The following is a 26,216-nucleotide window of genomic DNA, read 5'->3' as shown; positions in this document are numbered from 1 at the left end:
ATAGCTCATTGATATCTTTTTTTTTTTTTTTTTTGCGGTTTGCGGGCCTCTCACTGTTGTGGTCTCTCCCATTGTGGAGCACAGGCTCCAGACGCGCAGGCTCAGCGGCCATGGCTCACGGGCCCAGCCACTCTGCGGCATGTGGGATCTTCCCGGACCGGGGCACAAACCCGTGTCCCCTGCATCGGCAGGCGGACTCTCAACCACTGCACCACCAGGGAAGCCCAGGGGCTACTCTTCGTTGCAGTTCCCAGGTTTCTCATTGTGGTGGCTTTTCTTGTTGTGGAGCACCAGCTCTGGATGTGTGGGCTCAGTAGTTGTGGCTCGCAGGCTCTAGAGCACAGGCTCAGTAGTTGTGGCACACGGACTTAGTTGCTCCACGGCATGTGGGATCTTCCTGGACCAGGGCTCAAACCCATGTCCCCTACATTGGCAGGCGGATTCTTAACCACTGCACCACCAGGGAAGTCCCCAGTGCCATTTATTGACAAGACTATTTTTGCTCCATTATACTGTCTTTGTTCCTTTGTCAAAGGTCAGTTGACTACATTTATGTGGATCTATTTCTGGCCTCTCTATTCTGTTCCATTGATCCATTTGTCTTTTCTTTCACCAATACCCCACTCTTTTTTATTACTATAGCTTTATAGTAATTCTTAAGTCAGATAATGTCAGTCCTCCAACTTTGTTCTTCTTCAGTATTGTGTTGGCTCTTCTGGGTCTTTTGCCTCTCCCTGTAAACTTTAGAATCACTTTGTAGATATCCATAAAATAACTTGCTGGGCTTTTGATTGGGATTTCACTGAATCTGTAAGTCAAGTTGGGAAGAGCTGACATCTTGAAAATATTGAGTCTTCCTAATCATGAACATGGAATATCTTTCTACTTATTTAGTTCTTCTTTGATTTCATTAATCAGAGTTTTGTGGTTTTCCTCATGTAAGTCTTGTGCATATATTGTTAGGCTTATACATAAGTATTTCATTTTTGGAGGATTCCAGTGTAAATGGTACTTCCAGTGTAAGTGAATTTCAAATTCTACTTGTTCATAGCTGGCGGTAACTTTTTATATGGTGTGTTTAATATATTATCCATAATCATACATTCATATACACATACTGTTCATTCATGTGCCAGGCACTGTTTTGGGTGGTAGACGTGCAACAGTGAGTAAAAATAGACAGGATGGAGCTTAGTGGGAGGAGAGAGACAAATAACTGTGCTAAGCACCCAAAAGGGGAGGTTTCACATTGCTGTGAAGACACACAGAGCAACAGGAGGTAATCAGTCAGGGGAGCTTCTCAGAAAGAGTGTAGGCCAAGCTGAGGTTTGAAAGAAGCCAAGCTGTTAATGAGGGGAGGGGAGGAGAGTTCCAAGCAGAGGGCATAGATTGTGAGAAGTCTCATGGTAGGGAGAGTCTGGCACTTTTGAGAAACTGAAAAAGACCAGTGGAGTTGGAGCACAAAAAAGTGAGGGGAGGTGTGGTCAGAGAGAAAGCTTGAGAGGAGGGCAGGGACCTGTGACTTTGTGGAACAAAGCTGGGCAGGGGTGTGGGGATTGGGATAGAGGAGATAGCATATGGTTAGAACAGTCACTTTCAGAGACCTCTTTACGTAAGCTTCACTTCTATCACACGTGCAAACAGGTGGCTTTTTTTTCACAGCTCTCTCCTACAAAGAAACATTTTCTTAAATCTCTTTAGGAGGACACACATAGACTAATGGAGAGGAACAAAGCCACACTGAGATGGAGTCCAAGGCACGGCCAGCCCCACTGCCCAGCTGTGGTCTCCCTTCCCCAGAGAGGTCTCACAGAGGGTGTCACTCATTCATGATTGGGCAGAAGGATGAATGTTCTAATGACAGACTTTAAGCATTGTTCACAAGAGTGTAAACCATAAATGAAAACCTGTTGACTGTCAAGCTACCATATTATATGGATATATGAATATATATAAAACAAAAATAGAATCATAAAATTATGCTGTTTTGCATCTTACCGTTTCCAATCAACAGTAGCTTTCCATGTCAGTACATATAGACCTACCTTATTATTATTGTTTTTTTTAATATTCCATTATATAGATATACCATAAATTTTTAACTATATATTACTATAGTTATATTAACCTTTATATTAATGTAGATATATATTAACCATTTTGATTTCTAAGTTTTCACTTTTGCAAACAATGCTACAGAACATTTTTGGAAATAATTATTTGTATTTTCTAGTATTTCGTGGGAAAATCTCCTAAAGATGTTATGAGTCAAGGATGTGCATATTTTTAAAACTTTTGGTTTTATTATAAAACTAATACTTATCAAGAAATGTACAATATAGAAATACATAAAATACAAAGTCAGAAGTCTGCCTGCATCCCAGTTTGGTATGCATCCCTGAAGTATACATTTTACATTGTAAAAGAAATTACCAAATTGCTGTCTAAAAAGGTTGTGCCTGCTTATCCTATCACCAATATGTGAAAATGCTTAATTGTCCACTTTCTTCCCCACACATGTTATTATCAACTCTTTAAATCTTTTCAAATCCAGTACCCATTATTTTAAATTGTGCATTTGCATTTCTTTAACTATTAGTGAATTGGACATCTTATGTTTAATTTTTTTTAATGATGCTTCTGAGAGTTGCCTGTTTTCTTTTGCCTATTTTGCTACAGGGTTATTTGTCTTTTTCTTATTAATTTGTAAGAGCTCTTTATATGATAAGGGAATTAGTTTGCTACAAAATTTTTGGGGAGCCAATTTGTATTTTGACTTTGTTTATGATGTATTTTGCCACCCACAAGTTTTAAATTTTTCTTAAACATCTTTTGAGCCAGCCTTTTTTTTCCAAATATAAAGCCTAGGGCAACTTTTTCCACTGCTTTCCCCAGCTAAAATTCAGCTAAAAGGACATTTCTTTTAAAAAAGAGGGGCGGATGGGATAGGGAAATGGCCTGGAGCCCAGGGTTAGTGCTTTCATTCAGAAGCAGGCTAGCAGGGTTCTTTTCCTTAGGTGATTCAACCAGCCTGCAAGGTGTCTTGCTCATTTGCTCTCTCAGAGCTATAGCTCATTTAAGTGTCCCTCCCCTTGCCCCTGCCACTGAACTTACTCCCAAGGCTCTTGCTTCCAGGGTAAGAATTTTTCCTCTAGCTCCCAGCATTCATGAAATAATACAAACTGGACCACCCTCCCAGCCCCTGCTTTTAGGCAAAGATGACTCCCAATCCCTCCATTGCAGACCCCATTTGCCTAATATGAATGACATTTTGGAAGCATTGTGTATATTAGATAAACTTCGTTTACATTTAAAATGTGAGTGACAGTAGTATACACACAACTTGGGGGAAGAACAACTAATAACAAGCAGAAGTGGTACAAGATATGCTTTTGACTGTGATTAAGGAACTGCTGATTAGAACTAGGCTATTAGAAACATCTGGTCACTCATTACCCTGCTTACAGGCCTTTGATGAATCCCTATCTTCTGCAGTATAAAGGCCAACCTGCTTAACATGTGATGTGAGGTCTTTCACCTCCTGGTCCTGACCTATTTTTTCAGCCATATAGACAGTATGCTAACCACTTTTATCCACACATATTTATTGATTACTTGCCAGGCATTGTTCTAGGTTCTAGAATTAGTGGTGGTCCCTGCTTTTACAGGGCTTTCAGACTAGTTGGGGAGACAGATAATCAAGTAAACAAATCAATTTATAGGGTGGCCAGGGAGGACCTTTCTGCAAAGGAGACATCTAAAGTGAGACCTGAAGAGTAAGGAGCCAGCTGTAAGAAGAGTTGGGGGTTGAGTGGAGGATGCTCTCAGCAGAGGGCACAGTAACAGCCTTGAAGTCAGAAAGAGTTGGGGTGTTCTAGGAACAAGAGAAGGCTGGCACAGTCAGCTCAGAGGAAGGGAGAAGACCCCAATGAGGTGATGTTAAACCCAAGGGCAGGAACCAGACTGCACAGTACATTGTAGACTCTAGTAAAGGAATTTAGGCTAAGCCAAATGAGGTGCTTAAATCTGGGGTTGGGGTGGAATAGGGATGGTGACGATATAATGTAAAGGTCTTTAAATTTTAGCTCATTTTTCTGAGGACAACTTTTGACGTGAGTATTATTAGTAACTAGTTTTATATGGTGAGGTCACTGAGGAAGGAAGTTGGGTAATTTGCTCCAAGTCTTCCAACCCAGTTGAAGTATTGAGCCACTGGATCTGTCTGACTCCAAAGCCGGTGTGCTTAACCTTGACTCTAAATTCTCTATTGTCTAATTGCTTTATTTTGTAAGTGAGAAAATTGAAATTCAGAGAGATTAAAAATAAGCAAGAATAAGGCACTGTTCAAAAAAATTGGACTCTTCAATCTGAAAGGATAAAGAATGAACTTTTTATCTGGTGAAATCTCAGAAAGCTGTGAAACACAAGAAGAGGGCAACGTGGACTTATTCACTGTATACATAAGAACTCGGGGGCATCCTCTGAAGCCTCAAAGAAGTAATTAGGTCAAATAAAAGGAAGTACTTTTTATACTGTGGGTAGTAAATAGAAGAAGCTGATTATCCCAGATACAGATTGAAAATGAAATAAATTTAGAGTAGCTTTTATGAAGGCTGTAGAGTGAGATAGCAAAGCAGAATCTGTTTTGTATGAAGCATGCTAAAATAACTTATGAAATTGTCCGTAATAGAAGCTTAAATAACTAAGAAAATTAGGAAAAATGAGTGAGGGAAAACTAATTCTATGTATAATAATAAAAAAGGAAAGCAATTTTAGGTGTGATAATTTTGCAATATTTAAAAATTTTAGTTTTTTATGTATTAAGAAGAAGTACATAGACTCATAAAATTTTTGTAAGAGTGAGAAGCCACCATAAAGGGATAGAAAGAAGTAATGTCTTCCTCAGTCATCACAGACAGAATAAAATTTTTATTTCCAGAGAAATCCATTTTGATCAGCTAGAAGGGTGTGGTCACATCAGTGCCAGGACCCCAGCTTGACGTCTGAGGAAAAAGCTGAGGCCTCAGTTCTTTTACAGCCTCTGCTTCTTGTGCTGCATTTGTCTTTTAAAATATTCTCTCAGCATATGCAGTTGGAGTAACTCTTGCTTAAGAACCAATGTCCTTTATTTCATAAACTAGGAGATTTTTACATCCTAAAATAGAGCAGCAGTTGAATTTGAGCTTTCTCATATCCCCATTGTCCAGTCAATTTCTGTCAGTCCTGTTGAGAACCCCCAGCCCTTGTCAGTTCAGTGCTACTGATGCTGATTCGGATGCTCTTGTCAGTTCAGTACTGCTCTTTAGCGCCTTAAGGCTGTCACAGTTGAGGGAAGAAGAGTGTACTCTTGGTCTCTAGAAGTTCGGGAATTGCTGAGTTAGAGTTTCATAACCTCAATATCTAATGATTTCTGCTTCTTGGTTTTCTAGTAATTGTCTCACCATGATCAAGATGCAAGCATGGCCAGCAGCTGGCCTGAGTCCAGCAGCACTTCTTCTGTGGTTCTCTTCCCTTAGGGTATCTCTGCGGGCACCTGCCTCCTTGGTGCTCATCGCACACCTAGTTGAACTTTCAATATATCAAACGAACACCGCAACCTTGTATTATTAGCCTAGCCTGTTGTATATGCAATTAAAAATATTAATGCTACAAAGTAGAAACTGTGAGTTTTGTTCAAACAGTCTTTAAGGGAATTCTGTTGATCAAAAGTCTACCCAAGCTAAGGACAGAGAGATAGTTAGCACATAAGATATAAATATGAATATCTTTTACTAACACAGAGGCTCTTCATGTTCTGTTCCTTATCTTTAAAGTAACTTCCTGTTGGGAAATGGTATTTCATTTGGGCAAGCCAGCCTTTTGTATTTTTAAGTGTGAGTGACTCATGCTTGCACTGGTAGCTAATGAAATTATTTTCAGTTCTATGGCTTCTGCCATGACTGGCTTTGTGTTTTAGTGTACCATTTCTCACATTTCAAATCTGTGGAAGTTCTGTGACTCCTAAAGACTCGTCTATTCAGTTATTCATTCATTCAACTGACATCTCCTGGCATCTACTTTGCTAAGCATTGGGCCAGGTATGAGTATGATACCAATGGGTATATCATAGATCCTGTCCTCAAGGAGGTCACAATCTAGTTAAAAAGACAGGCCTGTGGGAAGATAATTACAGTGGAATGTGAAAAGTGCATAGAGATAAAACCCAGAAATTATGGAAGGTCCAAGCAGGAGCCCCTACCTTAACTTAATGGTCAAGGAAGGCTTTCTAGAGGTCAGAACACTTAAACTGGGTTTTGTTAAGTGGGTTGTTTTATTTTTAAAATTCTGCCTTGGGACTTCCCTGGTGACGCAGTGGTTAAGAATCTGCCTACGAATGCAGGGGACACGGGTTCCATCCCTGGTTCGGGAAGATCTCACATGACGTGGAGCAGATAAGCCTATGCCCCACAACTACTGAGCCTGCACTCTAGAGCCCGCGAGTCACAACTACTGAGCCCGTGTGTCACAACTTCTGAAGCCCGCGTTCTTAGAGCCCATGCTTCACAACAAGAGAAGCCACTGCATTGAGAAGCCCGCGCACCACAGCTAAGAGTAGCCCCCGCTTGCCGCAACTAGAGAAAGCCCGCATGCAGCAACAAGACCCAACGCAGCCAAAAATAAATAAATTAAAAATTTTTTAAAAATTAAATAAAATTCTGCCTCATTCAAGAAAGGGTATAAATTTTTTTTAGACAAATTTGAAAAAGTGGCAGAAAAAGGGGAAAAATGCAGAGATATAGAGTCAGATGTGGGTAAGAACAATGTGTACAATAATAACCTGTCATATTTATTGAATTCTAACATTTACAATGGTTTTCACATTAGGAATGTATCATTATTGATGGTGTCTTAGATGTGATGAAACAGGCAATTCATTTATTCAGTACGTACTTATCAGACACCTGTTATAGATAAGACAATATGTTTAGCTCTGGGCATCAGTTTTGAGCAAAATAGACCCAGTCCCTGTCTTCGTGGTCTTTATAGTGAAGAAAAAGTACAGGATTATGTGAGAAAGCATTAGCAACAGGGCTTAATTTAGATGGAGAGGTCAGGGAGGGTCTTTTCAAATAACAGATACTTAAGCTGAGAATGTGAAAGATTAAGTAGGAATCAGTCACATAACCAGTGAAGCTAAGGGTTCCAGGCCAAGAGAAAGCATGAGAGAAGGTCTTGAGGCTTGAGGTAGCATGAATTGTTTAAGCAGTTGAAGGAAAACCAGTGCAGATGGCCCTTGGTGGGGTGAAGAAAGGGGATAGAGTAGGGACTGTCATGAGATGAGGCTGGTTCTCCAAAACCTTCTGGAGGAGGTGCCAAATAATACAAGGCTCTAGAGGTTATGTGAATGTTTTATCCCAAGTCATTAAGGATTTTAATAGTTATGTGAATGTTTTATCCCAATTTATTTAAAATGATTTTTCAAAGTAATTTAATATTTTATTTATTTGTTTTTGGCTGTGTTGGGTCTTTGTTACTGCGTGTGGGCTTTCTCTTGTTGCTGTGAACGGGGGCTGTTCTTCGTTGTGGTGCGCAGGCTTCTCAATGCAGTGGCTTCTCTTGTTGCAGAGCACAAGCTCTAGGCATGTGGGCTTCAGTAGTAGTTGCAGCACGCAGGCTCAGTAGTTGTGGCTTGCAGGCTCTAGAGCGCAGGCTCAGTAGTTGTGGCGCATGGGCTTAGTTGCTCCATGGCATGTGGGATCTTCCCGGACCAGGTCCCCTGCATTGGCAGGCAGAATTTTAGCCACTGTGCCACCAGGGAAGTCCCAAGATGAGACAGTCTTAAGTCTTACCTGATGACATGGACCAGTGTAATAGCAGTTTGCATTACAACACAAAGGGGAACAATTTTGGAGTGGGAGAGGGCAGTTTCTTCTTTCTGAAATCTACTGTTTTTACTAGGGAGAAGGGAGGTGGAAGGGAAAGAATGTTTGGCTTCTAGTGTAGACATAGATTTGGATCCCAGCTCTACTACCTTTTTTTTGTGTGTGTGTGGTACGTGGGCCTCTCACTATTGTGGCCTCTCCCGTTGCGGAGCACAGGCTCTGGACGCGCAGGCTCAGCGGCCATGGCTCACGGGCCCAGCCGCTCCGCGGCATGTGGGATCTTCCCGGACCGGGGCACGAACCCGTGTCCCCTGCATCGGCAGGCGGACTGTCAACCACTGCGCCACCAGGGAAGCCCACCAGTTCTAGTACTTTTAAGGTCTAAGCCTTGGCACAGGCATGCCTTGGAGATATTGTGGGTTCAGTTCTGGACCACCACAATAAAGTGAATATCGCAATAAAGTGAGTCACAATAATTTTTTGGTTTCCCAGTGCATAATAAAAGTTATGTTTACACTATACTGTAGTCTATTAAGTATGCAATAGCATTATGTCTAAAAAAAACAATGTACAATACCTAATTAAAAATTACTTTATTGCTAAAAAATGCTAACCATCATCTAAACCTTCAGTGGGTCATAATCTTTTTGCTGGTTGAGGGTCTTGCCTCGATGTTGATGGCTGCTTGCTGATCAGGGTAATGGTTATTGAAGGTTGGAATGGCTGTGGCAATTTCATAAGACAACAGTGAAATCTGCCACATCGATTGACTCTTCCTTTCGTGAACTATATCTCTGTATCATGCAGTACTGGTTTATAGTGCTTTACCCACAGAACTTCTTTCAAAATTGGAGTCAATCCTCTCAAACCCTGCTGCTTTATCAACTAAGTTTAAATCTTTTGTTGTAATTTCAGCCATCTTCACCAGGAGTAGATTTCTCTCTCAAAAAAAGTACTTTCTTTGCTTCTCCACAGGAAGCAACTCCTCATCCATTAAAGTTATATCATGAGGTTGCCCTAATTCAGTCACAACTTCAGGCTCCACTTCTAATGCTAGTTCTCTTGCCATTTCTACCACATCTGTAATTACTTCCTCCACTGAAGTCTTGAACTCCTCAAAGACATCCATGAGGGCTGGAATCAACTTCTTTTAAACTCCTGTTAATGTTGGTATTTGACCTATTCTCATGAATCACAAATGTCCTTAATGGCATCTAGAATGGTGACTCCTTTCCATAATGGTTCAATTACTTTGCCCAGTTCCATTAGAGGAATCACTGTCTATGGCAATGAAAAGTATTTCTTAAAGAATAAAAAAAGTATTTCTTGGGACTTTCCTGGTGACTCAGTGGTTAAGAATCCGCCTGCCAATGCAGGGGACATGGGTTCGAGCCCCGGTCCAGGAAGATCCCACATGCCATGGAGCAACTAAGCCCGGGTGCCACAAATACTGAGCCTGCGCGCTAGAGCCCGCAAGCCACAACTACTGAGCCCACGTGCCACAACTACTGAAGCCTGTGCACCTAGAGCCCATGCCCCACAATAAGAGAAGCCACCACAATGAGGTACCCGTGCACCACAACAAAGAGTAGCCCCTGCTTGACACAAGTAGACAAAGCCTGCATGCAGCAACAAAGACCCAACGCAGCCAAAAATAAATAAATAAATAAATTTCTTTTTTAAAAAAAAGTATTTCTTGGGCTTCCCTGGTGGCGCAGTGGTTGAGAGTCCGCCTGCCGATGCAGGGGACATGGGTTCGTGCCCCGGTCCGGGAGGATCCCACATGCCGCGGAGCGGCTGGGCCCGTGAGCCATGGCCGCTGAGCCTGTGCTTCCGGAGCCTGTGCTCCGCAACGGGAGAGGCCACAATAGTGAGAGGCCCGCATACCGCAAAAAAAAAAAAAAAAAGTATTTCTTAAAGAATAAGACTTGAAAGTCAAAATGACTCCTCATCTGTGAGCTGCAGAATGAATGTTGTGTTAATAGTTATGAAAACAATATTAATCTTGTTTTACATCCCCATCAGAGGTCTTGGATAGGCAGGTGCCTTGTCAATGAGCAGTAATATTTTGAAAGGAATCTTTTTTTTTCCTGAGCAATTGGTCTCAAGAGTCAGCTTAAAATATTCAGTAAACCATGTTGTCAACAGGTGTGCTGTCATCCAAGCTTTGTTCCATTTATAGAGCATAGGCAGAGTAGTTCTAGCATAATTCTTAAGGACCCTAGGTTTTGGGGAATGGTAAGTGAGCACTGGCTTCAGATTCAAATCACCATCTCCACTGGCCTCTAACAAGAGAGTCAGCCTGTCCTTTGAAGCTTTGAAGCCAAGCGTTGACTTTTCTTTAGCTATGAAAGTCCTAGATGGCATCTTCTTCCAAAATAAGGCTGTTTTGTCTACACTGAAAATCTGTTGTTTAGTGTAGCCACCTTCATTATCTTAGCTAGATCTTCAGGATAACTTGCTGCAGCTTCTACATCAGCCCTTGCTGCTTCACCTTGCACTCATGTGATGGAGACGGCTTCTTTCCTTCAACCTCATGAACCAACCTCTGCTAGCTTCACATTTTTCTTCAGCTTCCTCACCTCTCTCAGGCTTCATGTAATTGAAGAGAGTTAGAGCCTTGCTCTGGATTTGGCTTTGGCTTAAGGGAATGTGTCTGGTTTGATCTGCCTTCCAGACACTAAAACTTTCTCCATATCAGCAGTAAGGCTGTTCCTCTTTCTTATCATTTGCGTGTTCATTGGAGTAGCACTTTTAATTTCCTTCAAGAACTTTTTCTTTGCATTCACAACTTGGCCAACTATTTGGTGTAAGTGCTTTCAGCCTATCTCAGCTTTTGATGCACCATCCTCACTAAGCTTAATCATTTCTAGCTTTTGACTTAAAGTGAGAGGCCTGCAACTCTTCCTTTCACTTGAATGCTTAGAGGCCATTATAAGGTTATTAATTGGCCTAATACCAATATTGTTGTGTCTGAGAGAATAGGGAGGCCCAAGGAGAGGAAGAGACAGGCAAAGAGCCAGTAGTTGGTGGAGCAGTCAGAACACACACAACGTTATCATTTAGGTTCGTCATCTTATGTGGGTGCGGTTCACGGCACCACAAAACAATTACGATAGTAACATCAAAGATCACAGATCACCATAACAAATATAACAATAATGAAAAAGTTTCAAATATTGTGAGAATTATCAAAATGTGACACAGAGATGAAGTCAGCAAATCCTGTTGGAAAATGGCACCAGTAGACTTGCCTGAAACAGGGTTGCCACAAACCTTCAATTTGTAAAAAAGCCATATCTGCAAAGTACAATAAAGCAGAGCACAATAAAATGAGGTATGCTTGTATCTGTTAAAAAGCCGCAGTAGGGGCACAGGACACTTTTGCTCTTTACTTCCAGCCCTACTCAGAATGCACCTTGTGTTCACTGCAGCCAATCTTTTCTCCTTCCGCCATTTTAGTGTGACCCTCTTTCCCTGCTCTAACCCCTTGGCCTACCTTTCTTCCCATCTGTTCTCCCCTTTGCTGCTCCAGGAGATGGCTGGTAGAAGTGGTGGTCACAACACCTCTTTGCCTTCTAAGTAAAGAATTTGTAGTGGGATTGGAAGTGGGGCTCTCTGTTCTGGAAGTGAGGTATAGCTTCCACTCTAAATACATGAATTATGAAGGGATGGAGGTTTGCGGTGGCGGGGAGGAAAGGGTGTTTCATTACTTCTGTACTCCTCTCATGTCTGGCTCTTTTTCCTTCTGTCACACCAAGATTTCCTGTATAACTCAACTCTCCAATGTCACTTTCATCTTTCTCTACTTCTGGAAATTATAGACCCTTTTAGAAGATTCTGGGAGCCTCTAGCCAATACTTCTTTTAACCTACCCTCTTCGAGTATAATGTCTAAGGCCAGGAACATTCATATAACAAAAGTTTATTAAGAAATTATTAGGCAGGCCCTGTGTTAAGTGCTGAAGAGACAGAGATGAATAAGATGCACCCCTCCTCTCAAGGAACCTACAGTCTACCGAGTGAGATAGGCAAGCAAAGTCATCATTTAGTGGGATAAGGATTCTAGAGGAAGATTGTATGAGGTAATGAGGACATTGAGAACAGAGTGCCAAATGATGATGATAAGTCAGGAAAGTCTTCTTAGAGAAGGAGGTACTTTAACACAGATGTGAAGAATGAATAGGAGTCTGCTATCTGAAAGGGGGAGGGGTTGTGTTTCAGAAGGAGGAAATAGGCAAAGCAAATGTAAGGCAGCAGGGCTTATTCAGGATACTGCAAACACATAGATTGGCATGACTGGACAATGGCAGTAGTGATTGAAAATGGAGAGAAAATGAAATGTTTAAGAATATATCCCCCTGAGGAGTAATGTTCTATTTCTGAACCTAAGTGGTGGGTATATGGGAGTTCATTATATCACTCTTTCATTCAACAGATATTTGTGTGTGTGTGTGTGTGTGTGTGTGTGTGTGTGTAATTTCTGGAAGCCCATTATGTGCTTTAGCATAGTAGGAATAGAAAATTCCATAGAATTTTCTACCTCAAAAACATGCCTTAAAGGTTATGTGAATTACTTAGTAACCATATGGAGTGTCAGTGTTAATGTCAGGGTTCAGAGGAAGGGGTGTTGATGATTTGGGATTTTTCTTCTGCTTCAGTTCATAGCCTAGAGGGACACATAGTTTTTATTATAGGCTTGTTTGAATTGTCACATAAAGCATTCATTTTTTGTGAACATTCACAATGGGGTATCAAAAATGAACCAAGCAGATTCCATGTTGCCAAGCTGCTTATGATTTAATAGGGGAGCTAGGAAAGATGTGCACATGTGCTGTATGAAAAGCAAATTATGTGTGTGGGAGTTTGGGGAAGGAGAGAGAATCACATGGGTCAGAGTTTTGGGGATTCAGGGACTGGTCATTTACTGTTAGTGCTGTCAGTCTTGTTCCCAAAGTGTCTGAGGCATCAGAAACAATTACTCTTGGTGCCCACACTTTAGGGTTCCTTGACTGACAAAATGCAAGTTAGCAAAACTTCCAGTGAATCATCTGCATTAATCAAGGACCTCTTGAGTGTTGTCCTTGTGGTAGGATACAGTAAGAAAAATGCCTGCTACCTCCTTACGCACACAGGATGGGTGTAACCCCTGAGAAGCCATGTTAGGCTGAACCAGTGTTGTTTGGTTCCCCTCTCTGCACATACCAGCGCAGGCATGTCCCCTGAACCCACCTTTCCAGTGCTTTCCCATTAGACTCGGTCAGAATTACCTCATCATAAATTGTATTGTAGAAGAACAGATGGTTTTTATTTTCCTTGAAAGCTACTATGCAACTTAAATCTGTGCTAGCATTCTTTTCTCAGATTTTGACTGTTTCCGTAAGATTGAGCCCATCTCCATTTTTGCCCTTACTCTCCTTTCTAATTAGGGGTACCTTTGAATTGTCATAAATCTTTGATGTGTGTTTATATTTTAGTGTATCTAGTTTAAGGCTTTTTCTCTCTTCTTCATCTCCTACAGTTTTTGTGGCTTTAGTCACAGTACTTCAGATCCCAAATCCTTGTTTATCCTTCTCCTACAGTTCCTACATCAGTGTTTACCCTTTCTTTGCCTACTACTCCATGAATCTCTTCCCTGAGTCTCTGACTCCTACCCCATCTCAGCTGTGCTTTGTGGCTTCAGGAAAAATCCTGAGGTGGGTCTGTGATGTTTGCCTTTGCTACCTCTCATCCCCATTCTCCTGACTTTGTTTCCTTCCCTTGTCCTACCTCTGCCTTACATAAAATCAAGACAAATGCCCCACGAACTGTGGGCAAGGAGCTGAGCCAACCTCTAGGGGGCTCAAAGATGGCTTAAGGAGCATGCAGCCTAGTGTAGGAGGTGGACAGATCCATAAATAACTAAAATAAGGTCTGAGGAATCATAAGTGAGATATTTGAGGGACTCACAAGGTAACGAGGGGTAAAACTAGAGCAACACGAGTAAAAAAGGGAATGGGGAGCATTGCAGGAAAGTCACACCCTCTATTAGCTAGTGGAGACAGCTGGTGACAGAGCTGTTATGTGACACTGGACCCTCCCTTGTCTTGCTGGGAGCTCTGTCGCGGCTGGTTCACTTTGGCTTGGGTTATCTGTCGCTAACTGCTTCTGTTTCACCAGGTACCTGAGCAGACTCAGTGGGTAGGTGTGTCCAGCCCTATTTCTAATTCCTCCCTGACTCTTGCTGCCACATCCCATTTCTAGATTTCTCATGGGATCTTGGGACCTTGCCTTCTTGTCTTCCTTCCCAGTCTTCACACTGGATGTGGCTGAACAAGCTTAGTCCTCTTCCTCAGGGCTGCCATGTGTATTTTCACTGGGGGTCTAAGGGGAGAGTGGAAAGTAGGGTTGGAGGTGATAGAGGCAATAGGAAGGGGCATTGTCAAGTTGAGCTTGCTCCCTATCTCAACATCTAAGTTATATATACCTTCCAGACTGACCCAGTTCTGGTATAGTTGTTTCTGCAGAGCTACCGATCTCATTGGCTAAGATGGAAAAGAATCATAAAAAGACAGTGGTAATAATAGACTGACTTCTGACCTGTTTCTCTTTGGATACCTTCCCCAGAGATAGAGATAGGATAAAGGGGAAGTTGGTTGTCAGAGTGATGTTTGCTATTTAAATATCTTGTCTCTGGTGAGTGTAAGGGCCTTAGCCTCTGTCTACTATCTGTAAGTGTTGTTAACACCTAGCTCTTGGAAATCTAACCTTTGGCAAAGTACCTACTCATTACTGTTTCCAAAATACTTGTGGAAATCTGAGCTGGAGCTTGCTGTTGACAAAACACAAAGGTGCTTCTTTCCAGATTTAGTTGAAAATCTCCTCATGTTTAGCGCAGGTCAAGAATGCTTGATTTGCTGGTTTAAAATTTTTTTTTCTTTTTGTCTTCTAGTTTGCCAGGGTTTGGATACCTGATCCCGAGGAAGTTTGGAAGTCAGCAGAGTTGCTCAAAGATTATAAGCCAGGAGATAAAGTCCTCCTGCTTCACCTTGAGGATGGAAAGGTAAAAATTTTGCTTTTATTTGTTGTTATTGGCATAAAGTGAAGGAAATTCAAAAGTGTAAATTTGCTGTGACATACTTAACTTCACTTGGAAGTTAAATTTTGAATCAATACAATATTTTCACTTACTTAATTGATAAAAATAGCAAAATGGCAAACTCAATTTTCTATCCCAATGGCTTAGTGAAAATAGCAGGTACTTTTAAAAATCCATTATTTTGATTTATGAATTTATTATGACCTGGCTTAGATTCACATCTAATCCTCCCAAAGATATTCCTGTTTATCTGTATTTTGTTTAGGATACTATTAAAATTATTCACATTAACTAAGAAAGCAACATTTAAGGAGCCAGTTTGAGATATGATATTTGCTGGAACTAGGTATTAGAAAAATATTTACTTAGAAGCTGTTATATAAAATACTTTGCTAGTGGCCAGAAAAACTTAAAACCAGTTGTATCTCTTTCCCATCTGCATTCACTGCATGAGTGGAGTCTTAGTTCTACCCTTTTTAATCTCTCCACTGCATTTAACAGGGCATGTCACACTTTTTTCTTAAAAACCTTTGTGACGTTAATTTCCTCTAAACAAGTTATAATCTAGCCAGGAAAATACAGGATATAAAAAGTAGTTCAACACAGCAATATTAAGATGTCAAAAGATAAGCTTATGATTAACTGCCAAGTGAATAATGCTGTCCTGACTGTTAATATATATTGAGCACTTACTATGTACAGGCATAGTTCTAAGTGCTCTTTATATGCTGTAACTCACTTAATCCTCATAACAGTCCTGTGAGGTTGGGCTATTATCTTTACCACTTTATGGATGAAGAACCTGAGGCTCAGAGAGTTTGGGACTTGCTCTGGGTTATACACGCATTAAGGGATGAAGCTGGGACTTAAAGCCAGGAGATTGCCTTTCTGGTCTGTGCTCATTACCACTCTGCTGTACTGTAAAGACAGTGAGGATTTTAGGATCCCAACAGAGGGAAGCATCACTGTGGGCTGCTTCAAGGAAGGCTTCAAAGAGAAGGAAGAATTTTGACTAAATAGAATTTGGATTAACAAAGAGAAGGGAGTAGACTTTGTGAGGATTGGAATATATTTTGGAGATAGTGAATATCACAAGTTGACTGGAGCCGAGATTTAGAAAGGTGTGTGTACTAATTCAAGGCTTGTGTGTTAAGGTACCTGCTATAGACCATGTTAAGAGGTGGCAAAAGATATGCTCTCTGACATTAATGTCAGGTAGGAAAAGTACATATACTTATGAATAGTGTGACACATGATATAATAAATATAAACAAGAAACAAAAATAGAACAGAGTGGGTCGTGGCCAGAGGGACTGGTGAAGGTTAAGGGTCAGAGAGGCATTGTCTAAAGAATGAGTAGACAAGGAGGAGTGCATTTCAGGGATCTAGAAAAGCATGGACAAAGGCAGGGAGGCTTGTACAGTGATGTGTGTTTGGGGAACTGCGCAAGTTCCATGTTGTTAGGATGTGAAGTGAGGGTACAGGACTGGCAAGAGGATGGAGGTGGGAACCAGATCACAGAGGGCCTGGTGTTCATGCTGAAACTCTTGGACTTCAACTGGTGTGCTATAGGGAGTGATTGTAGTGTTTTTAAACAGAAGAAGGGTGCCAGGTTTGTGTTTTAGAAAGGACTCACTGTTGGCAGCATGGAGGATGAATTTTAGGAGAGCAAAACAGAGACAAGGAGTTTATTCAGAAAGAAGGCAGGGAAGAATTGAGGGCCTTGACTGCTAACTAAGGAATTAATTTACTCAACATTCATTGATCATCCACTCTGTGAGGCACGACGTTAGGTACCTTAGGCTATATTTTCTTCTTCTTTTTTGGCTGTGCATGTGGGATCTTAGTTCCCCAACCAGGGATTGAACCCGTGCCCCCTGCAGTGGAAGGGCAGAGTCTTAACCACTGGACCACCAGGGGAGTCCCTGTATTTTCTTATGTTAATTGTCACAGCAATCCTGTGGGTTCACAGGTGGTATTATAACCATTTTCCAAATAAGGAAGCCAAGACATTAAGCAGTCTACCTGAGATCACACAGCCAGAAGTGGCTTTTTTGTATGGCAGGAGCCAATGCAAGGACCAGTCTGCTTTGGAAAAGTTTTATTATTATACCCTAATAAACAGGCAGAGAGAGGTCGAGGGGCAGATTGTAAAAATTTCCTCCCCATTTTGCAGTCATTCCAAGCTGATTTGAACATTTGACCTCTATATATCTCTTTAGTATTAACAAAAGTATTAACAAAAGTCTTTTTACAAAATCAGCTTGTCCCTCTCTGCAGTTATATTGCCATTTTTTTTCCTTTTCATGTGTCGTGTGTTGTTTGTCCTTAATACGTAGTTGAGTAACAATCTCCATGCTTGGCTTTGCCATAAAGCCATAGTCCCTTGGCTTTAAAGTGAGTAGTACTTCTTAATTTGGGGGCCCAAGCACCTCATTAAAAGTTGAATAAAAACTATGGACTGTGTTTTTTAAAAAATACACATATATGTGTATATTTACACATATGTTCATACACACAAAGTGTTAACACCTAATTTTAGGGGATTCTTGGACCTCTCAGGGTTCAGGAGTTCCCAAGTACTTAGCACATACCAGGCACTGTCTCACTTAATTTTTACCACACCCCTATGAGCTACTTCCATTATGCCCATTTTACAAATGAAAGATTTAGGTTAAATAATATACCCAAGACCACAAAAGGAGTAAGTACCAGTTTTAGGATTTGAACCTGGGTTGATCTGGCTCTAGAGCCAAGCTCTTACCACTCTCTTATGCTGTCTGTCACTTATAATAGGTGAAGAGGAAAAATAAAAAGCTTATTTAACTAAAGATTAAAAACTCTGGTCTAGTAACTAGGTAAAAAAAATTCTAGGCTTTGATTTTTCAAAGTGTATTATCAAAAATTGTTAATATGAGTTAATACATGTAGTGAAAACGAAGACTTTCCTTATTTTTTTTGCCATTTCCACCAGTTTCTGTGGTTTTGGAAGGTGCCAGGAAAAGAATGCATTTAATAGCTGAGAAGCAAATCAGGAATAGGAAATAAGCAAAATGTATGTGCCTGTTTTGGGTTTGTTGTCATTATTTATCCAGATGCTATATCTTGTGCATTTTCAGGATTTGGAATATCGTCTAGATCCAAAGACGAAGGAGCTGCCTCACTTAAGAAACCCTGACATACTTGTGGGTGAAAATGACCTCACAGCCCTCAGCTATCTTCACGAGCCTGCTGTACTCCACAATCTCAGAGTCCGCTTTATTGATTCCAAACTTATTTATACATATTGTGGTGAGTGTGCGTTGCTGTCTGAGTGAACTGTGAATTCTTTTCTCTAATGGACAGGGCCATGGAAATATTGTGCATGGGGACAATTCTTATTTTCTCCCATGTCCCCAGCTCTTTTTTCTCTACTAACTTCTTATCCTTCTTTCACTAATCATTCTCTGCTGAGACCCAGGTCTGGGATTTCCATTCATTTCCTTCTAAATCTCTTTGCTTGGTGTACCCAACTCAGCACTCAGCATTTCTTCATTACGCTCCTGTTTTGGAAAGGAACAGGTATCTTTTCTTCTTAAAAGAATTTATACCTTTTATATCCTTGATATTTGCTCTTTTTCTTCCCTACCTATTAACTGAATATTTATTTTTCTGAATTTTCATTTTTCTTCAATTTATTTTTTTCTTGCACATATGCTACCTTCTCAGTGAAGCCTTTCCTGTCCGCCGTATCTTTTCTTCCCCTAGTTGTCTATCTTCCTTCTCTGTTTAATTTTCCCCCCTTTTCCTTACTACTGTCTAACCTATGATATATATTTTTCTTACTTATTTTATTGTCTGAATTTCCCTCTAGAATATAAGGTTCATAAGGGCAAAATTTTTTCCTTTTGTTAAAAAATTTTTTATTGAAATATAATTGATGTACAATGTTATATAACTTAGAGGTGTACAGTACAGTGATACACTTTTTGTTTTGTTTTGCTTTTTTCGGCTGCGTTGGGTCTTTGTTGCTGACATGGGCTTTCTCCAGTTGTGGCGAACAGGGGCTACTCTTTGTTGTGGTGTGCGGGCTTCTCACTGTGGTGGCTTCTCTTCTTGCAGAACACAGACTCGAGGCACGAGGGCTTCAGTAGTTGTGGCCCGTGGGCTCAGTTGTTGTGGCTTACAGGCTCTAGAGCACAGGCTCAGTAGTTGTGGCCCATTGGCTTAGTTGCTCCACAGCATGTGGAATCTTTCCAGACCAGGGATGGAACCCGTGTCCCCTGCATTTGCAGGTGAATTCTTAACCACTGCGCCACCAGGGAAGTCCCCACAATTTTTAAAGGTTATACTCCATTTAGATTTGTCTTTTTGTTTGTTTACTGTTATAAATATAGCACTTAGTAATGACTTGAAAGCTAGCTGTAGTCAAATATTTGTTGAATGAATGACTTTATTAAGTTAATATATACTTGCTGTAAAATTTAAGGAAATGCCAAAAAAAGTATAAAAAAGAATTACATGTAATTTACCACTGAAAAATAACCAGTATTATGTTGTCTTATATCCTGTGTGTATATGTGAGAGAGTATAAATAGATATAAAATTGGAATCAGTCTATATATAGTTTTGTGTCATGTTTTCCTATGACACAATATTTTTTATAAACATGATTTGTGGTGGTAGCTCAATAGTCGTTACATGGATATAATAATACGTATTAAATCACTCTCCCTTTTTAAAAAAAATTTTATTGAAGTATAGTTGATTCACAATGTTGTGTTTAGTTTTTGCTATACAGCGAAGTGACTCAGTTGTACATATATATATATTTTTTTCATCCTTTTGCATTAAGGTTTATCACAGGATATTGAATATAGTTCCCTGTGCTGTACATAACCACTCTCCCTTTATTATATACTTTGTTTCCACTTTTCACTATTATGAATAACATTATAATAAACATCTTTATTTCAAAAACAAAACCTTTATGTGAATCTATGATTATTTCATTTGGATAAATTTCTAGAAGTGGAATTTTTGGTTTAAATATTACAAAAATATTTAAAGTCCTTTCAACATCGCCACCGTTTTTATTATTTTAAATCACCTAGTCTAGTTCGTAAATGGTGTTTTAGTTAGGACTAGGTATAATGGGTTCAGAGGCAAAGGCTATGATATATTTTGACCTTAACAATTTGTTAGTTCAATATTAACTGAAATTGAGTTAGTATTAACTATGGTTCTCACTTTACCAAGTTTGATATGCCCCTGAGGATATTACTGACTTCTTCTTTTGCTTTTTTTTTTACCTTTCTCCCCAGGTATAGTCCTAGTAGCTATAAATCCTTATGAGCAGCTGCCTATTTATGGAGAAGATATTATCAATGCATACAGCGGTCAGAACATGGGCGATATGGATCCACATATCTTTGCAGTAGCTGAAGAAGCTTACAAGCAAATGGCCAGGTTGGTGGAAGCGCTATTTATTATTTCATGACTTTTATTAGATGTGATAATTTCTTCTTTGCTGAGTCACAGATATTTTAAAATACAGTGAATAACGACTAGTAAATTATTCATTAAACAGCCTTGATTGATTTGTCTCAGATGGCCTGCATTTTTTTTTTTTTGGCCGTGCCATGCGGCATGTGGGATCTTAGTTCCCTGACCAGGGATCTAACCCACGCCCCTTGCAGTGGAGATGCGGAGTCTTAACCACTGGACTTCCAGGGAAGTCCCTGGCCTGCATTATTATTAAAGTAACCTAACATTTGTAAAAGGACATATCGTTTTTAAAAACTGCCTTTGGAATCTCGTTGTAATTCTGTGACCATGCAAGGACAGATGTTATGTTTTACAGATGAGTGGATCAAGGTTTGTAGGTATTAAGTGACTTGCCCAATGTCATTCAGCTAGTGAGTGGCAGACCAGAACTAAAAGGCCTAAGTGCTGAAAGAAATCTGTCTGTATCTGCTAGAATTAAATCTCAAGGCAAGTGTGAATTTTAAGGTTAGCAGATGCTGGGGCGTCAGGGATCCTGAACAGCATCAGGGAAATGTCTTTGATGTTAATCGGGGAACCCTACAATTTTGAGAGTGGAGAATGGGAGAAAAAAAGCTGTTTTCAAGACTAGATTATACTCTTGATAATATAATGTAATGCAAAACTGTGCATGCATAGAAAAATAGTCTGACAAGTGAGAAATGGTATCCTAGTGTTGTTTTTTTTTTCTTTTGCGGTACGCGGGCCTCTCACTGTTGTGGCCTCTCCCGTTGCGGAGCACAGGCTCCGGACGCGCAGGCTCAGCGGCCATGGCTCACGGGCCTAGCCACTCCGTAGCATGTGGGATCTTCCCGGACTGGGGCACGAACCCATGTCCCCTGCATCAGCAGGTGGACTCTCAACCACTGCGCCACCAGGGAAGCCCCTAGTGTTGTTTTAATTTACCTTTCTCTAAGTAGGAAAGACTTTGCACTTTTTTACACACATACACATGCACATACCTATTTGTATATTTAATATATATATTAAAAACCATAAGTTCACACTGATACCTCCAAATCTAGTTCAACACCACAATTTTTATTCTTGATTTCTTTTTCCTTCTTTTAACTTTTTTTTTGACCTTGAAAACCCTGGCTCTCATTATCCGTAGTTTATTTACTTGTTTGCTCAATCCTGGAATACTCTTTGTATCAGAAATGCTAACCCATATCCCTGTGAAAAGCAAATTTACCACTCAAGTACATTTGCGTCCAATTCATTTTGTCTTTAGCCTTATGTAATATAAAGTGCCAGTTTCCAAAGTTACTTAGGTTGGTTCCTTTCTTCCCTACCACTTTATGAATTTATTCAACCACTCTCCCATATATGATCACTTAGATTGTTTTCAACATTTTGCAACTGCAAACGGTGCTACAGTAAATAACCTTGTGCATATACATTTTTGTATTTATTTATTGCTCTTCCGAATTGCTTTTAATGAAGCTATGGCAGCAAAATATACAACGTGACCCAGATACACAGTGGAGCAAAAGCCTAGATAATGAGATGGTTTTGTCCACATCTTGGGGAAAAAGGTGATATGTATGTCTTTATGAATAAAATATCTAGGAATAAACTTGCCTCACATTCTTGCCAGTCTTTTCTCATGCTGAAACTCACTGCTCTCTGATAACTAAATCACAATATTATATTCCTTAAAACATCAGGGTTTTTTTTTTTCTTTTTGTTTCCTTAAAACCAAATAATACTGATTGCTTTGATTTGGTATTTTTTTCCTCCCTTGTTAATGGTAGAGCAAATAAATTTGATCGATTAAGTTTCATTTATGAGTTTTCTTGAAATAAATTAGAGAGTTATAGTCATAACCTTAGTGTAATGGAAGAGATATCTATGCTAGTCACAGCTCCATCAGTAAATAACTATATAAGCTTAAATCTTCTGGTCTCCCAGGCCCTCAGTTTTATCACCTATAAAATAGAACACTTGCACTAGATGGTCTAGCTTTACATTTAAGGCATTCTGTTGTACACACTTGTTACCTTTCAGTTTCATGGGCACTGATGCATAAGTCTTTTACTCTTTCTAGTGGAGGGCAGGCTATGATAAGGAGCTTGTAGCAAAGCAGAAGGAGCATAGTGTAGACTTTTCCTCTGGAAACTAAGAGATGTGGAGTATAACAACCCAACTCTACGCTAAACTTGGATAAGCCATCTGACCTCTCTGTGTTATTGTTTCCCCCAATGAAGAAAAGATAATATTTATCATGCTTACTTCAGAGGTGAAAATTACATTAGATGATAAACATGAAAAGCACTTTGAAAAACACTATTTAAATATAAGCTGTTACTGTCATCACGGTCTTCATCATCATGGAGTCTCATGGCTGCATTCTCTTTCTGTTCATTTTAGCCTCTCATCGGGTTTTATTCTTCCTGACTCTCTTGCTAGGCCTTTCCTTAGAGTGGCCCCTCCTTGCATTTGTTTAGGCAGACTCTGAATGCTTCACACTTCTAAGGTCCATTGGTCAAGTGGATGCTGGCTGTTATAGATTATAAAATCTCTCCTGTTGCCAATTGTGACTCACCTGCCATGTGGTACCAAGTATTCCTACTTAGGCAAGTAGACATGCTACCTGATAAGGAATTTTATGTATGATATATAAAGGTGAATTAACTTCTATTAGTTAGCAGCTACCATGTTTAGAGGTATACTGTGTGCCAAGCATGATGTCAGGCATGTTACCTCTAATCTTCATTACATCCCTGGGAGCAGACATCATCACCTCTGCTTTACAAATGAGGAGACTGAGGAAAGTAACTTTCAGACTATCATGCTAATAAATAGTATCTGGGAGCTGAGATATGAATCAAGCTCTGAGGCTACAGAGCCTTTCGTCTTTGTTGTTTAATTTTCTTACTTCCAACCGTATGACCCTATTCTAACACAGTATTATCACAATATTAATCTATTCCCTCAGATTAACTAACGTTGCATACTTTTATTTCTGTACCTTTTATTCAGCCTAGAATATCCTTCTCCATGCTCTGTTATCTGCCTGGTTTCTATTTATTCTTCATGATCCCACTCAATTTTTACTTTGAGACCACCTCAGTTCCTGATAAATGATTCCTCTTCAGAATTCTTTACTATATGAATTTGGGACTTACTGAGAACTATCTACCCAGTAAGTTTGTAGTAGGAATAAAGTACAGTAAGTATATGAGTCTATAAAAGTTACAAACAAATAAAATTGGCTATTTCTGAGAGAAAGACAAATACCATATGATGTCACTTATATGTGGAATCTAAAATACGACACAAATGAACTTATCTATGAAACAGGAACAGAGTCATAGAGAACAGACTGGTGGTTGCCAAGGGGGAGGGGGTTGGGGGAGGGAGTGAGTGGGAGGTTGAGGTTAGCAGCTGTAAGCTTTTACATATCGGATAGATAAAAAACAGGGTCCTACTGTATAGCACAGGGCACTATATTCAATACCCTATGATAAACCATAATGGAAAAGAATATTAAAAAATATGTATAACTAGAAACAATTGGCTATTTTTGTTATGGAATCTTTATATTAATTTCATAGGCTCTATACTGATGGAACAGAAAATCAGATTGACATGAGAAGATCTGATAGTCATGTGACAGACTTCTCAGCAGGAATTTGGTGTATCTCCAATGCTTATTTTCATTTCCTGAATAATCTCTCTACCTCTCTAGCACAGCTTTCATCAGTGTGCCAGCACAGTCTTATGGTAAATATTTATACTTAAAAACTGATACTGCACATTGTCTTGTGAACTCATTGTCTAGTATCCACTTTAGAGTGTAAATCTTTTCTTCTTGGGATTTTGATCAAGAGCAGAAATCTTGGAAAAACAGAGCTGAGCAGCTTGAGGTTTGACAAGTGATAAAAATGTAGAAAAACTTAGCACCTCTCTAACAAGAGAAATAAGGATTAGAGTCTCAAGTGAAAGCCACATCACAGTAAATACACAATGTTGGAAGAAAGCATTATATTACACTAACTTAATAATTTTCCTTTTTAGCAAGGGATCAGATAAAGGAGAAGCAATTAGATTGAGTGCCTGCAAGAAAATAAAACTCTAGATTTTGCTTCATGAGAACATGTTCACTTATAAGCTAAAAATTAGACCTAGGTGCTTGTACACTTAACCAAGGTACATGGCAACACCCAGTGGATGGTTATGAGAGAGTCAACATTGAGGTGTGTGGATATAGTAAAGTGGGTCCTGCATGAGTCAGGTCTGAGGCTGGCATTACTTAGTTTCCTCATTAACAACCTGGATGTGAATGGAAAGTATGCTCATTAAGTTTGCAGAGGACAAGATGATGGTCTTGGAAAATATGAGCACCATAACCTAGAGAGATTACATTTTTAAAGGGTAAAGTTCAGAAGGAAAATGTATAAAATAATATAACTGATATGAAATGAATCTTACTAGATATAATCTAAGGAAAGGCTGGACAAACCAAATACATATATAGATAGAAGGAATATAGACTCAAGTGTAACATCTCTCTCTTTCATCAACCCAGAGTGGATAGTCTATCCTTGAATAATTTATTTCCTGGGGTTTCAGGTACCTCTCCATAGTTTAATTCCTATTGCCTTTTCCCCATACAACCTAGTTTTCTCCTAATTATTGTATAAGAGTCAATTCAGGCATCACCTTCTCTAGAAAGCATTTCCTGACAGCTCTTCCTCACAGCTTCCACTAGTTCTATACCCCTTCTCCATGCTTTCATAATATCCTGGATAGACCTCTTTTCTTGTAATTACTCCACTGTATTTAAACTGTACTTTTCAGTCTCTCTCAATAAGCTATGACCCTAGAGTCTTTTATCTTCATAAAGTGTTTGGCACATTGTGGCTACTCATTACATATTTGTTGCATAAATGAATGAAGCAGTATATTTACGTAGTGGCTTTTTGTTCACATTATAGCCTCTGGAAGCAACATTGACTGAAACAGGCCACAAGAGTTCACCTCTGCTTTGGGGCACCCAGTACGCAGGCTATTTAGGATCATTGCGGGGGCCCTTGAGAGGACTGGCCAAGCCAGAAATCATAAATTTTCAGTTCCTGCATCCTTAGGATGCTCCAGATTGATCTGTCCTTGAGGAAGAGTGGTGAATCTCTGTTCCTTAACTTGGTTTTATCAGGTCCTTGAAGTGATATCTACATCCCAAAAGTAAAAGAAGGTTCTTATAAGGACAAGAAACCTGAAGAATTGTGAATAGTGGCTGACCAGCTAATCAAACTTTCGAAGAATAATGAATTATTATTTACATAGATGTAACAATCTAAAGCTTACAGCTCAAATAAATAGAGTAGGGTAGACTCTGATATTCACGTTAAAACCAAAAAATTTTTTATCCCTGGTGTTTTTGTCTATTTCCTCCGCATCTCTATTATACTTTTCTTGTTTTTCCCTTTGCACGTCTTTATTATGTATTACCCTTCTCCCTTCTGTGTCTCTAGTCGGCTCCCCACTTCTACCTGTCTCTGCTCTTGTCTCTTTTTGGCATTTCTTCCTGTGGCCAGGAAGAAATATATATATTTCTGAAATATAACTGAAACGTTTTAAAGACTACTGTACCTTTATAAAGATTTCTGTTTCCTGTTCTTAATTTAAAAGCAGGGGGATGGAATTTACATTTTTTATAACTGAAAAACGTTTTAAAGACTACTGTACCTTTATAAAGATTTCTGTTTCCTGTTCTTAATTTAAAAGCAGGGGGATGGAATTTACATT

The 26,216-nt window shown here is 39.7% G+C and overlaps 1 protein-coding gene across 1 annotated transcript in view; it reads left to right on the top strand.

The window, feature by feature from the left end:
* MYO5A (myosin VA) overlaps positions 1–26,216 on the top strand; it is a 182,345-nt gene that overhangs the window by 45,602 nt on the left and 110,527 nt on the right. Inside the window, exons 2-4 of the mRNA XM_082648646.1 lie at positions 14,793–14,903; positions 18,059–18,230; positions 20,243–20,387. Of these exons, the coding sequence (XP_082504772.1) occupies positions 14,793–14,903; positions 18,059–18,230; positions 20,243–20,387 (428 nt within the window). The remainder of the gene's footprint in view (positions 1–14,792; positions 14,904–18,058; positions 18,231–20,242; positions 20,388–26,216) is intronic.

This window comes from Grampus griseus, assembly GCF_964374135.1.
Source record: "Grampus griseus genome assembly, chromosome: 2".
Lineage (NCBI taxonomy): Eukaryota > Metazoa > Chordata > Mammalia > Artiodactyla > Delphinidae > Grampus > Grampus griseus.
Note: the sequence above shows the minus strand (reverse complement) of the source record. Positions and strands in the feature narration are given on the sequence as shown.